Below are 12,597 nucleotides of genomic sequence, written 5' to 3'. Positions count from 1 at the left end.
TGCTCTTATCTTTGTCGGGCCTCACAGTAGACCTGAAAATGATGTAAAAAGAGCTGCAGCTCGAGTCTGAGAATTATGAAAACTGTTGTATCTGATATCGAAGAAAAGTATTTTGCGCAGCTATACGATAAGGCACATGTACGTACATATTTTTTTAAATATTTATTTATACTGATATCAGGTTTAAGCTCGAGTACATAGCTGATAGGCAAAGACTGCATGGAAATCGAGAATGCAGATAATAAGCTGAAACACGATATGTTCTTGGTCACCACAAATATGTTATACCTATAAATAGATGGCAATACAGCAAGGAATAACAAATTCTTGTAATTATTGACTGAGAATTGAAAATTAATCGCCAGTGTTTAGAATTGAAGAAAAATAATACTAGACATTTTTATCAGTATTTTATATGTTATTTTTAATTTAATTGAAATGTGTATGAGTATTTCTTATAGCTATCAATTGCAAATTAGCTAAACTTTAAAACCAGTTGTCAATAATTTGTATTATTTTATTTATTGTTTCGACTATTGTTGTTTAGGCAAAGTACATACATATTTGCTAAATGTGTTGCCTTATCGTCAATTCTTTCTATTCGCTGATTATGATCATTCTTTAATTGACCAATTTACGTGTTATCGCTCAAGACTGATTGTAGATTAAACAATGTGTTAAAAATGAAACTTTGCTTGGGATATTGTTAAATGTTTCAGATAGTGCATAGTTGAGTTTACCTTAGAGAATATTGATAAAAGATTCTGAAGTATTCCTTTATAGCAGTAGCCAATCAATTGACTTTCGAGAATGACACTTTAATACTGCAGTGCAGTTTAATCAGCAGAATTTATGAATTATTGCACTTGATATCACATCACACATTCACACTCACAGTCAGGAACCACTTTCGATGTTTTAAGCAGAAATGTATATATTTTATTTTTATTTTAGTAGGGGCGCCACTTAGCGTTAACAATACGTGGAATAAAAGAATGAAAAACTGCTGCCCTGTTCAAAAAGCAAAAGTTTAAAGTTGCCGCAACGAGTTGGATTTGTTTTTTTATTTCTTTGCCGATCATTCAATTTGATATGGAGCCCTTAATTAATTTGCATTAAATTATGTGTTATAAATATTGTGTTTTATTATGCCCGCTGGTTTCAAATCGGGTTTTTTTTATAACAATTTGATATTTGGCTACTTAACACACGCGACGAGTGCGACTGACGCTCGCAACGGACGCATTCCGAATGGAGAGGCAGCCAGAGACGAAGCCCCTCAATGAGCGACCGACTGAGCCGCTCAACCTGTGCGTCGGCGTCGGCGGCAACGTCGGCGTCAGCGTTGACTGCTTACTTTAGCGCTGGCGTCGCAAGACCTTATGAAATACAGACTGTGACCCTTGGTGACTCGATAAATATTAATTTTTTTTTTTAAATTTTATTTTAACAAATAAATTACTGCTTTCTTTTAAGAGAATTTCTAAAAATTTGTGAAAAGATTCAGCGTTTTGGCCCACTGTACAACGCTGCCGCTGCGCTTTTCGTGTGTGTTTATGAAAATGTTTATACAGAAACGTTTCTTATGTAGTTTTTTTTATTTTTTGGCAACACCGGTTTTATTTTGGCTGCTTGGCTCAGAGATAGATATATTTATTTTGGTTGTGTGCCCAGCTAAGTTGGGAATCTTTTGTATGAAGAATTGGAGAATCGGAGGCGTTATTGTGTGGGTGTGGATGATTTTGACTGACGCATGTTAATGTGTGACAGGTTTCATTTGTTGCACAGCTGTGTGAAAATATAACGTATGAGTAGTTGTTGTTGTTATTGTTGTTATGTGGCGACTCCAATGGGTCTGTCGAGCTCCATTTGCCATTTGCCTTTGGCACTTGTTGCCGCCCAAATGGGAATGCCAGCACCTTGAGTCACTTTGACACCTGACGCGTGCTATACGAAATAAATAAGTCGCATTTGTCACAGACATCGAAATAAATGCTTCCGCTACTGAAATTTATTTAAACTAAGAAACTTACATAAATTACAAAGACAGGAAATGGGCGTGTAAGATCTGCAGCAGCAGTAAAAGCTAAATTAAAACGCCGACGCGTGGCAAGCGATAGAAAAATAGACAAAGATCAAATTGGATCGTGACACCCACGCACAGATAGACATTAATTATGGTAAATTGTTGGAGCAGTGTAAATCGAATATTTGTTTCGAAAAGTTTTTAGATACCAGCGGGCAGTTATAAGAATAAACAAAATAGATACATTATTAAAAACAAATTTTTTTACTTAGAAAACTTTTTAATATACAATATAAGCACTTCACAATTGACATAAATTAGTTTTTTAGACAAATATATAACATGTAGATTGATCTCAATAAATTTCATTTACAATCACTAATAAAATTCTATAAATGCGACAATAAAACATGATATACATATATACTCAGAGTGGGAACAATAACATTAAAAAGGTTTCGGTTTACGTGGGATGGAATATTGCATCAGGAATGCAGTTCCCTGAATGGTGGTTTATATTGCCGTTATAGCGAATCATTCGATGAACGTTATTCACTTTTGAGGTGTATAGTACATGGAATGCAGGAACAGACGAGTCACTTCGCCAATAACCGATCGATCGGGTATACTCTGGGCCATGCCATAAAGAGCGAACTTGCCAACCACAGGCTGTCCAGGATCCTTCATAATTTCAGCAGTGCAAGAACGCAGATCGTTCAGGAATTTATCCGCTACTCCAGGTTGGGTGTGCATATCCGTAATGCAGATGTGAATACTATAAAATTATAAAGAATTTTATTATGGTTTCGAATTTGATAGATAGCACTTCACATACCCAGAGGGGAACTGCAAGGGGTTTAGACTCCAGCCCAGTTTGCAGAGCGCATCCGAAAGACGGAAAATATCAAACACATTTGAGCCGAAGGCAATAACTGAAGTCGCTGGCTTGCCAAAGATAAAGAGACCATCGATTTGGCGTGCGCTGTAAGGAATTTTATAGTTTTAACAAATTCACAAACGTGGTTAAAGTATTTATTTTATAATTTACCCTCGTTCGATATAGCGCGCTGTGTCGATAATGCGTTTAGTTGCCTCCAGATATCCTTCATAGCCGAAACTCATCATTGTAGCCCAGCAGGCAGCAATTATACCGCCAGCACGGGATCCATTCACGGTTGGTGAGCCGTAAACGCCACCAGGCCAATCAGTTGTGACCGTAAACTGATGATCCTTGAACTTCTTCTGCGAGTACATTATGACCGAAGAGCCTTTCGGTGCAAAGCCATATTTATGCGTATCCGCAGAGATACTCGTGACGCCCTTAACAGCAAAGTCAAAGGGACGCACCTGATAACCAGCATGATGCACTAGAGCGACAACAAAGCTGCCCAGACAAGCATCCACATGCACAGGAATATCATACTTGACACCCAATGCAGCAATAGCTTGGATGTCATCCATAGTGCCATACGGGAAATTGGGTGCAGAGCCCACCAGCTATAAATGAACGACTCAACATTAGATAAGTCCGTAATGAGGATTGTTTTTTACTTACCAGAATGGTATTACTATTGATGGCACGCTTGAACTTCTTCATGTCCACCTCGTAGGTCTCGGGATCGACATCGACGTAGCGAACGTGTATATTGAAGTACTGACCGCCCTTATCGAAGGCTGCATGCACTGTGCGTGGTACAACAATGTTGGGCTTGGTGATTCCCTTGTGCTCGCGAGCATAGTCCCGGTAGGCCTTCATTGCCATGCAAATGGACTCGGTACCTCCGGTTGTCATAGTGCCGCAAGAGTCGTTGTTGCCATGGAACAGAGTGCAGGCCATGCGCACCACCTCAGCCTCCATTTTGCATACGCCGGGGAATAGATCAGCATGCAGTGGATTCGTATACGAGGCCTTGCCATAAACCTCTGTGACAAGCTCTACCAGCTCCGGCTTGTAACCGTATACAGCGCCCGAGACTTGTCCATCTCGCCAACTGTAGTGACCATTCTTGAGATGATCGTCGACTAGTCCCAAGATCTGCTCGTTGCTCAGACCTTTCTCGGGCAGACGCAAGGAGTATGTCAGATGCTGGTTGCTCTTCTTAATATCCGACTCGAAGTCGTTATTCGCTTTATCCAATTCGGCCTCAATCTGACGACGAACGGGAGGCAGCTTCTTGGCCAGCTTAAAGAACTGACGCTTGCCGCGCACGTAAAGACCTTTAAATGAAAGATTAATAATAATATTAGTATTTTTTTATAGTTTATTAGAAAGTTTTCACCTTGAGCAATTGCTTAAAATAAAACATTGAAGGGAAATTTGAAATGTTTATCAGTTAAGTGATAAGCACATATCAAAAAATTTTAATTGAAAATTTATTTTTAATAAAACACTTGCAGCTGGTAGCCAGGCATCTACTTGTATTTAGTAATCGATCAAAAACATTCCGGAAGTTCAAAGAACCAAAAGATTAGCTATCAAACATTATGAAATACCTAGAACAAGAGTTTTAAATTTCATAGGGTGATTTACAGTTCTTTGATTACCATTTAAAAGCGAAAGTTAGTCATAAAACATGAAAGAAAATTTATTTTCTTTACACCGAAAATTTTACACACTAGAAAAATATGAAAACTATTTGTTTTCGAGATTTTTAGATTAATAAGAATTTTTGACTAAGAAACTCTACAACTTTTCTTTACCTTTTTAATTATTTAATTGAATTGTTATCTGTTTTACAGAAAAATTTACAAGTTTCTTGACAAAAATGTAATACTCTCTGAAAGGGTAAAATAAGTTATCATATCTAATGGTGCCACCTACAAACCTGCAACTGATAACGAATTAAATAATAATGAAATTTAACAGAATAATCAAAAAAGAAAATGCATATATATTTATATATTTTTACTTATGCTAAAGATAAACCCTGTCATTTTGCAACTAATCAACTTTTGACACAAGTTTAATCCATGCATAATCTCATAGTTTGATTAATTTATAAATATCAGCGAACTATGAACAAAGTTTAAGTGCATAAGACCTTTATAATGGAGGTCAAAGTACACGAACTATGGAATATATTGTTTTTTCATATAGTTGGGTACATGCATATGTACTTATAAGTACTTTGAAGTAGGGCAGATAAGATTATAAGCTGGATTAAAATGCTTGTCAAGAGCATTAAAAATAGATTGATGTTCTGGCCGTCAACTGGAATATTTTAACGTACTTTCATCCTTGGTTAACTCCGTCCAGATCCAAACGCCGCCCAAGACAGTTGTTGCTGTGATTGCGGCCACCTGCCAGGGCTCCTTGTTGCCAAAGGCGCGATTAATGCACCCGGTGACGGGCTTGACGCATTCCTCTCCAGAGAATGGACGCATTATGTTAACGAAGTGAGCACAACTAAAATGAAAGTTAATTAAAACACTGCCGAACTCGAGCACTTCCAGTCAATAACTGAAATTCGTGTGTGAGCTAGTTACTTGATAATCGCTAACAAAATGGTCTGTTAGCTGATAAGAGTATCGGACATGTTCGACATAAGCATTTATTTATTAACATTGTGTATGCAGGCACACACATACGCACACATGTACATGTAGTTTGACTATAAAATCAAACTCTTTGTTCTTCTTGTTATTAAAAAGGCAGGCAATAATTAAATCATTTTATTTGTCTCACTCACCGGTTGCACTGATTAATAACGCTTTGTGTGTTAAACAAATGCACAATACGTTAATACTTGCATAAATTTACGGCACCTGTTTGTGTTTTCAGCGAGAGAAATTTTCTAAACAAATGAGCGCTCAGCACAGCTGTTGACCTGCAGCAACATATCGATAGCATGTGTGTGAATGGCAAAGCAAAAAGTGTGTGCCTAGTACGCTGACTACGATAAACATATGATCTGTGTGCCATTCACACCGAATTAAATAGTTATTGCTTTAAAACCAATCGATCCTGAAATAAATAATATTAATAAATTAATTTTAAAGTTGATAGATGCTGCGCTATTTGCCAAATACACTTAAATTGGTAACTATGATGTATTTTGTATGATTCAACTATTAAATATGTCGTTACAATAGTGTGCCCGTTCAACGTCCATTCGATTTGGAAGTACTGCAGCACAGGAATTTGTAAAGGTGAGAATTAAATACATAGTAAATAAGAGAGTAAACAATATTATTTTACACCTTTAGGTCAAGAATGTCGCAGGCGTACGTGAAATAACATTAAGCCATCAACGCACACGGAACTCTCTTTCAATGGACATGATGAAGGCGCTCCACGAAGTGTTACTCAAGGACCGCGATAATCTGGAACTGCGCTGTATTGTGCTGTCGGCAGAGGGCTACGTCTGGTCGGCTGGGCACAATTTGAAGGAGCTGCATGCCAACGACTCCAATCATCGAAGTGAAGTTTTTCAAAAGCTAACCGATATTATATTGGACATACAAAAGTTACCTGTGCCCGTGATAGCTAAAGTCAATGGACTGGCCGCTGCGGCGGGTTGTCAGCTGGTCGCCTCCTGTGACATTATCGTGGCCTCCGAGAAGAGCGCGTTCTCCACACCCGGGTATGAAGTTGCTCCTGATTTTAGTTCCTCATTTAATGAGTCCCTTTTCCTGTTCCCTTTCAGCGCTGGCTTCGGCATTTTCTGCAACACACCTGGTGTGGCTATTGGACGCGTCATGTCGCGTCCCAAGTCGGCCTGTATGCTGATGACTGGCCTGCCCATTAGCAGCCAGGAGGCCTACGTAGCCGGTATGGTCACCAAAGTAGTGCCCGAGAAGGACTTGGATCAGACAATTGATGAAATCACTTGCGCCATTAAAAGTAAAAGTCGAGCAGTAATTTGCCTGGGCAAGGAATTCTACTACGAACAGCTAAATATGCCGCTCAAGGAGGCCTACATAAGTGGCAAGAAGAAGATGATGGAAAATCTCGAATTGGCGGACTGCAAGGAGGGCATTACCAGCTTCATTGAAAAGCGATCGCCGCATTGGAAGCATGAGAAGTGAACGATAATACGAATCGAATCAGGAGAATGTCTGATATTTTTAAAGGAACTGACCAGTTGTGCATTTAAATTGTTATGAAACAAATATTATTAAACACTTGTTAAACATTGCAGATATCATGGAAAATTGCTTTATTTGCACCTACATAAGATCGTTCTTAAATCATCCAGATCATCTTATTATTATCAACCTGCAGGTTGTATAGGAATTTTGGGTAAGTCTATAAATATATTATTTAGAACATTTAATAGGCTCTCCCCCATCGGCCAAATAAAACCAATTTACGTGCTTTCGAAAAGTATGCTCAATTCTTATTTTGTGTGTAGTTTATTCAAAATGTGTATGTTTTAATATTGTGCAAATATTATAAAATAAAATATAATTTCAATTACAATGCCTGATGTTTGTGGCAATTGAATAATTTATAAATGAAAATCAAAATTTAAATTGTATGCTGGCAGTTGTTGTCTGTGTGGAGATTGCAGTTTTCCGTTTATTGTTTTTGTTCTAGCTAATTTCAATATCTGGTTATGCAGTGTAAAGACTTGAGGTTATATATTTGTGAGTCTTTTTTGTTGCTGGTTCTCTGTGTGTGTTTCTTTGTTCAAATGGTCGGACGTAGAAAATTCTTGAGGCTGCACGAATGTGTGACAATATTAAAAAAAATTGTATTAAAAGAATGTAATATTTGCCTTTTTTTTGCTGTATTGTGTTGTGTAGTGTTGTTTAAATATTTAGAACTCTTCGCATTGAACTAAAGTTAGTTGAATATTAACCTTATAGGATGTGGACATACAGATATATAGATATAGTTTCTATAGTAAGAGTTTAGCATATACATATGTACTAGGAGTATTTTCTAAAAGTAGAGCAATATTATAACTGTGCAATAGTTTGATATTATTATAATATTTTTTTTTTCTTTTTTTTTTTAAATTTTTTATAGTCGCGAACTTTAAAAGTTGGTTGTTTTTAATGCTATTAAATAGATCCATTGCTGGATAATTACGTATTTTCGAGGCAATGCAAAGAGAATTATGCCAAAAGAATTATTTAGTGCCATGTGCTTAAAGACTGCGCATAAATATTTGAAATTCCGAACGTAACCCCGTGCGGTTAAATCCCTTTCGTAGGTCTACAAGAATTAGAATCCCATCAAAGAGGAATAATAAAAAGTGTACAAAAAAAAAAAAATAATAATCAAAATGTGTAGTGTAGTGTAGCGTGTTGATTTAGTCAGTGATTGTATTGGTTATTGTGCAATGATTCTCCCTCCGCACTTTCTGCCGCTTTGCTGTTTGCTGTGATGCCTGTCAGCTGTCAAGCTTAGACCTCGGTGACGGGGCGCTTCTCGATCCAAGCCTTGATGGGTTCCAGGGCATTGATGGCATCGACCACGCCACGGAGAGCCGGATACGGCTCCAGCAGATCACGCTTCACCATGTAGTTCATGTAATCGGTGATGCCGGCAAAGTAAACATCGGCCCAGGTGAGCTATATCAATTGAATGATGATTGAAGTTGAATTAAATTGAAGATGATCTATGTTGGGTTTATTTACCTTGCCCAATGCGAGGTGACCATCGTTATCCTTGACGGTCTGCTCCAATTTCTCCAGATAGAATGGAATGACCTCAGCATTTAGGGTGACCAGCTTCTTCTCCTTGATCTCATCCTCGGGCTCATACGAGACGACTGCAATTTCTATACATTAAAAATTCCAGAGTTAATCAAAGACACTGAACATGAAACTGAGGCACACATTGTTCGCTACTTAGACGGAAGTCATTGATGGTATCAACAACAATATCAATCTGCAGATCCTCCCAGGGCGTGGCACCGCACAGACCCACTGTCTTGGCCAGGAAACGGGCCATCGAGATGCTCTGATGCACACGCTTGCCATCCACCTCCAGCACTGGCATCTGTCCCATGGGCATGGCTAATCAATGTGTTTACCATATTGTTAGTTAACTTATTAACATGGATAATGATAAATGGTAATGGTCAATGGATACATACTCGGCTTAAGAGCGGGCCACTCGTCTCGAGTGACGCGAACATCCTCGTATTCAATGGCTCCATAGGCGAACAGATAGCGCAATGGCTCTGCCAGTGCCTTAACGTTGAAATAGAAGAGGGTGTAGCTGTGCTTGATCGGCTCGGTGGGCTCGGCGGGTGGTGCCTCACCCTCGGCTGGTGGTGCTGCCTCGCCTTCGGCTGGTGGTGCGCCTTCTGCTGGTGGGGCGGCCTCAGCTGGTGGTGCTTGTGCTTCGTCAGCCATTTCTGTGCTTACTCAATGCAATTCCCTGTATCAAATAGATCACAAAATTCAAATTTTTTAATCTCCAAGTGTTAAATTTCCTGTGATGTTTATAATTTTCTTATCATATTCTCTTTCTGTCATTTCATAGTATGTCAATACATCTCTTTTTTCAGAGTAAACAAATTCATTTTTTATTTGTTTGCTTGTTTATTTAAGCGAAGAGAATCTTTTATTTACGATAAGACAAGAAGTTATTTGTTTTATAATATGATTAGAATTGAGATTGGGCCAGATAAATGATATGATGTTGACAAGGTTGAAGAATATGTTTATTCGACACTTTATCCCCGATAAGATAAGTCAGCTAATAACAAATAAACATGTTCCAAAAAAAGTTTCAAGAAATTTCTAATATGTACAACGTTTTTTAGCCTATTTCACAATTGCATTTAAAGTCAATTTTGTATGCCTTTGTCATAGATATCTAATGTTACACAATTTAACCTTCGCTTATTGATAATTATGCCTTATAAACCATTGCTTTTTTCCATGTTTGGCAATTCTGTTACCTTCAAATCATTAGAATTTCTATAGAAAATCGCGATAAATCAAAATCAAATTCAAGGCAACAGTTGACAAGAGAATAATTACCATATAATTGCAATATATCTACTTTTTATATATTTTATATATGATATTCAAGTGTTTCTTATGGTCTCTGTTATGGCTGTAAAGCGGAAATGCATTGATTATGCCTGAAGACGGAGGTGCAGAGGATAGACAGACCCACACCCACGTTCACATCCAAAGAGATCAAATTAAACGACGCGACTGTCTGTGGATCAGTTTCACTCGTAGTTCTCTTGCCGAGTAGTATTCGCAAAAGTCAAGAACTGGCATTATTGGGGCGTTGGCGCTGACTCGTTTGGGGGCGTACCCTTTATATTTCCATTGTCTTTTCGCGTATGATAATACCATTAAAATTGTAAGGGCAGGAAGTGACGCGAAGCCCTTGTGTCTGTATTGTGTGTTGTGGAAAGTCAAAAGAGTTGTAAGTGTGGTTGTCTTTAGTGCCTGCCACATTTGGCAGAGCGCCCATTCAGTCAGTCAGTCAGTCACTCAGTCAGTCTCTAAGTAATGGTCGATCGGTTGCCTCTTCCGTTGCAATTTCGTGTCTCAAATTGCAACAATCGATTTGACTTCTCTCACTATACTGCTCTCTTTCTCTCTCTCTCTCTCTCTCACTCGCTCTGTCTGTGTCTCGGACTTTCCCACTCGCACTTGCATGTCTTGTTGCTGTGGCAGTTTCAATTGAATTTAATTTGGCAAGATCCATGACGAGAGGGTGCAAGGGCCATGGGTATTTTAGTGTCATGATTTAATTAAAAATCGATTTTAAATTTGTTGCTTGTGCTATTTTAATGCTTTGATGTTGCCTCATTGCCTTGTCTTGGTCATTTAATTGTGTGAAATCGATGTTCGAAAATGTCTGCGGCTCTTACAAAGAAAAAGAGCAAGGAAATTAGCTAAGGTAAAAAATATATATATATCGTAAATCAATAAAATTTTAAAATATCAGAATATTTAATTTTAAATCCTTGCTAAGAGCTAGACGCTTCTATTATCACTTATACACTTATACGTATATTTAACCGGGTCAGGGAACTGGAAACTACGTCATAAGTGGCACGTGCTGTATGGAGTCCAGTGCCGGATGGCCAAACAACTTAAGAATATCGGGGCGACAACTGGAAATTGACTTGCACTGATTACAGATGAACTAATCAAGTGTCTAAGTGAATTCTTATCAATGACATTTACAATAGACGCACTGAGAATTCAACTGAATGACTGACTAACATACGTAGAAACGTTTTAGATTCCATTATCAATTTAAATATTGTCTTAAAAAAATCTTTTCTTTTTTTTTGATATGTCTTGAATGAGTTACATAAGGCGAGTGAGTTTTTTATTTGAATTGAAAATTGCACTGTGAGAGGAATTTGTAAAATTGTTCCGAGCGTATAAATTAAGTACCTCACGCTTTGAAATTCGTACGCGCACTCCACGATTGATACAAATTTGGATTTCGAGTTTACTATTTCTAATGCAATTCGAAGAAGGTTTTCGTTCGACGTTATTGGTCGATGTCTCGGATGTTTTGGGTTTGGGTCCACGCACGTCGTTGTCCTTCACATATTTGCGTGCGAATGATTCGAGTCGTAGGCAAGAACTGCTAATGCCCGAAACGAGTTCAAAACTTTTCGATTTCGAATCGATTGACCCACAAATCAAATCAATTTAAAGACAGTTCTAATTTTAGGACACGATCACCAATACAAAAACGAAGATGTAACCGACGACAATAGGCACTCGGCTTTCGAAACTTTTATTTTATTTTTTTTGTTTTTCAAATTGGCAAAAGAAATTGATTAGCCATTTAGTTAATTACATCACTTTAGTATATTTGTATTTGCCTTTCAGTTTGCCAAATGCAAATGCGTTGCGGTCCTTGCGTCTGCCTTACCTCAAAGTTCTCTTCCAAAAATTCAGCTCCAGCTGCGCTTCCTAATTGACAATTATGTTTGGAGATGGCTTTGCTTGGCTTTTAGCTTATTTTGGACACACGCACTTAACCTGGACCGATCACAGCGTCAACAGCAACAGCAATGAAAACTGACTGTTGTTGGAGAAGTTGAGCAGTGGCTTTTATACGCTCGAATTGTCAAAATGGGCGGCGCCACTCCCACATGGAATTGCTCTTACGAGTAAAAGCGAACTGCGCACACACTACGCTCTCTGATACGCAAAGAGATAGTAGGCAGTATGCATCGCTCGCACTCTCACTCTCTCTCTCTCTTTTTATTTAGAATGCTTGTGAGTTGCTGCTATGGTCATTTATTTTTTAAACTCGGACTTAAATGTTTTATGTACATACATAAAACGAACGTAATTCTAGTGCATTATAATTCATTTATTCATTAAAGTTTTGGCATATACAAAATGTAAAATATGGCTGCATAAAAGGTAAACTTTCCTTCCGTTCCCCACCTTCCTTTTAACGAAGCTGCGCTCAGCGCTTAATGACCACTGAGAGAGCAGAGAGCAGAGAGCAATTAAGCCGATGTGCCGGCCGGCCGGTTTATTGCTCTTTTGAGTGTGTGTGCTTGTAAGATGTGTACTTATGTGCGTGAGTGTGTTGATTCAACACTGCAGAGAGCAATTGCATTTCAATTCTGTATATGCTTGTGGGCTTTGTGACATGTGCTTTTCTTAAT

At 38.2% G+C, this 12,597-nt stretch overlaps 3 protein-coding genes across 4 annotated transcripts; 1 reads left to right on the top strand and 2 right to left on the bottom strand.

Annotated features, from left to right (window-relative positions):
• Positions 1-2,310: 2,310 nt before the first annotated feature.
• On the bottom strand, positions 2,311-5,859 carry LOC117784728 (sphingosine-1-phosphate lyase). The gene is made up of 6 exons (XM_034622537.1): positions 5,716-5,859; positions 5,257-5,432; positions 3,582-4,243; positions 3,075-3,523; positions 2,862-3,008; positions 2,311-2,801 (listed from the first exon to the last, which is right to left on the bottom strand). The coding sequence occupies exons 2-6, from the start codon at positions 5,408-5,410 to the stop codon at positions 2,579-2,581; spliced, it is 1,635 nt and encodes a 544-aa protein (XP_034478428.1). The 5' UTR covers positions 5,411-5,432; positions 5,716-5,859; the 3' UTR covers positions 2,311-2,578.
• Positions 5,860-5,954: 95 nt separating this feature from the next.
• LOC117785562 (enoyl-CoA hydratase domain-containing protein 3, mitochondrial) lies at positions 5,955-7,173 on the top strand. Its single transcript, XM_034623647.1, has 4 exons — positions 5,955-6,065; positions 6,119-6,175; positions 6,233-6,609; positions 6,673-7,173. The coding sequence occupies exons 1-4, from the start codon at positions 6,033-6,035 to the stop codon at positions 7,052-7,054; spliced, it is 849 nt and encodes a 282-aa protein (XP_034479538.1). The 5' UTR covers positions 5,955-6,032; the 3' UTR covers positions 7,055-7,173.
• Positions 7,174-7,340: 167 nt separating this feature from the next.
• Positions 7,341-12,023, bottom strand: LOC117785564 (glutathione S-transferase S1). Of its 2 annotated transcripts, none has more exons than XM_034623648.1 (5): positions 11,847-12,023; positions 9,076-9,362; positions 8,828-8,995; positions 8,615-8,757; positions 7,341-8,548 (listed from the first exon to the last, which is right to left on the bottom strand). In XM_034623648.1, the coding sequence occupies exons 2-5, from the start codon at positions 9,335-9,337 to the stop codon at positions 8,381-8,383; spliced, it is 741 nt and encodes a 246-aa protein (XP_034479539.1). In that variant the 5' UTR covers positions 9,338-9,362; positions 11,847-12,023; the 3' UTR covers positions 7,341-8,380. The 2 variants fall into 2 exon arrangements, with proteins under 2 accessions (XP_034479539.1, XP_034479540.1); XM_034623649.1 differs by lacking the exon at positions 11,847-12,023 and adding an exon at positions 11,357-11,524.
• Positions 12,024-12,597: the final 574 nt, after the last annotated feature.

This window comes from Drosophila innubila (genome assembly GCF_004354385.1).
Source record: "Drosophila innubila isolate TH190305 chromosome 2R unlocalized genomic scaffold, UK_Dinn_1.0 1_C_2R, whole genome shotgun sequence".
NCBI lineage: Eukaryota > Metazoa > Arthropoda > Insecta > Diptera > Drosophilidae > Drosophila > Drosophila innubila.
The sequence above is the reverse complement of the archived record's forward strand: the minus strand, read 5'-3'. Positions and strand labels throughout refer to the sequence as shown.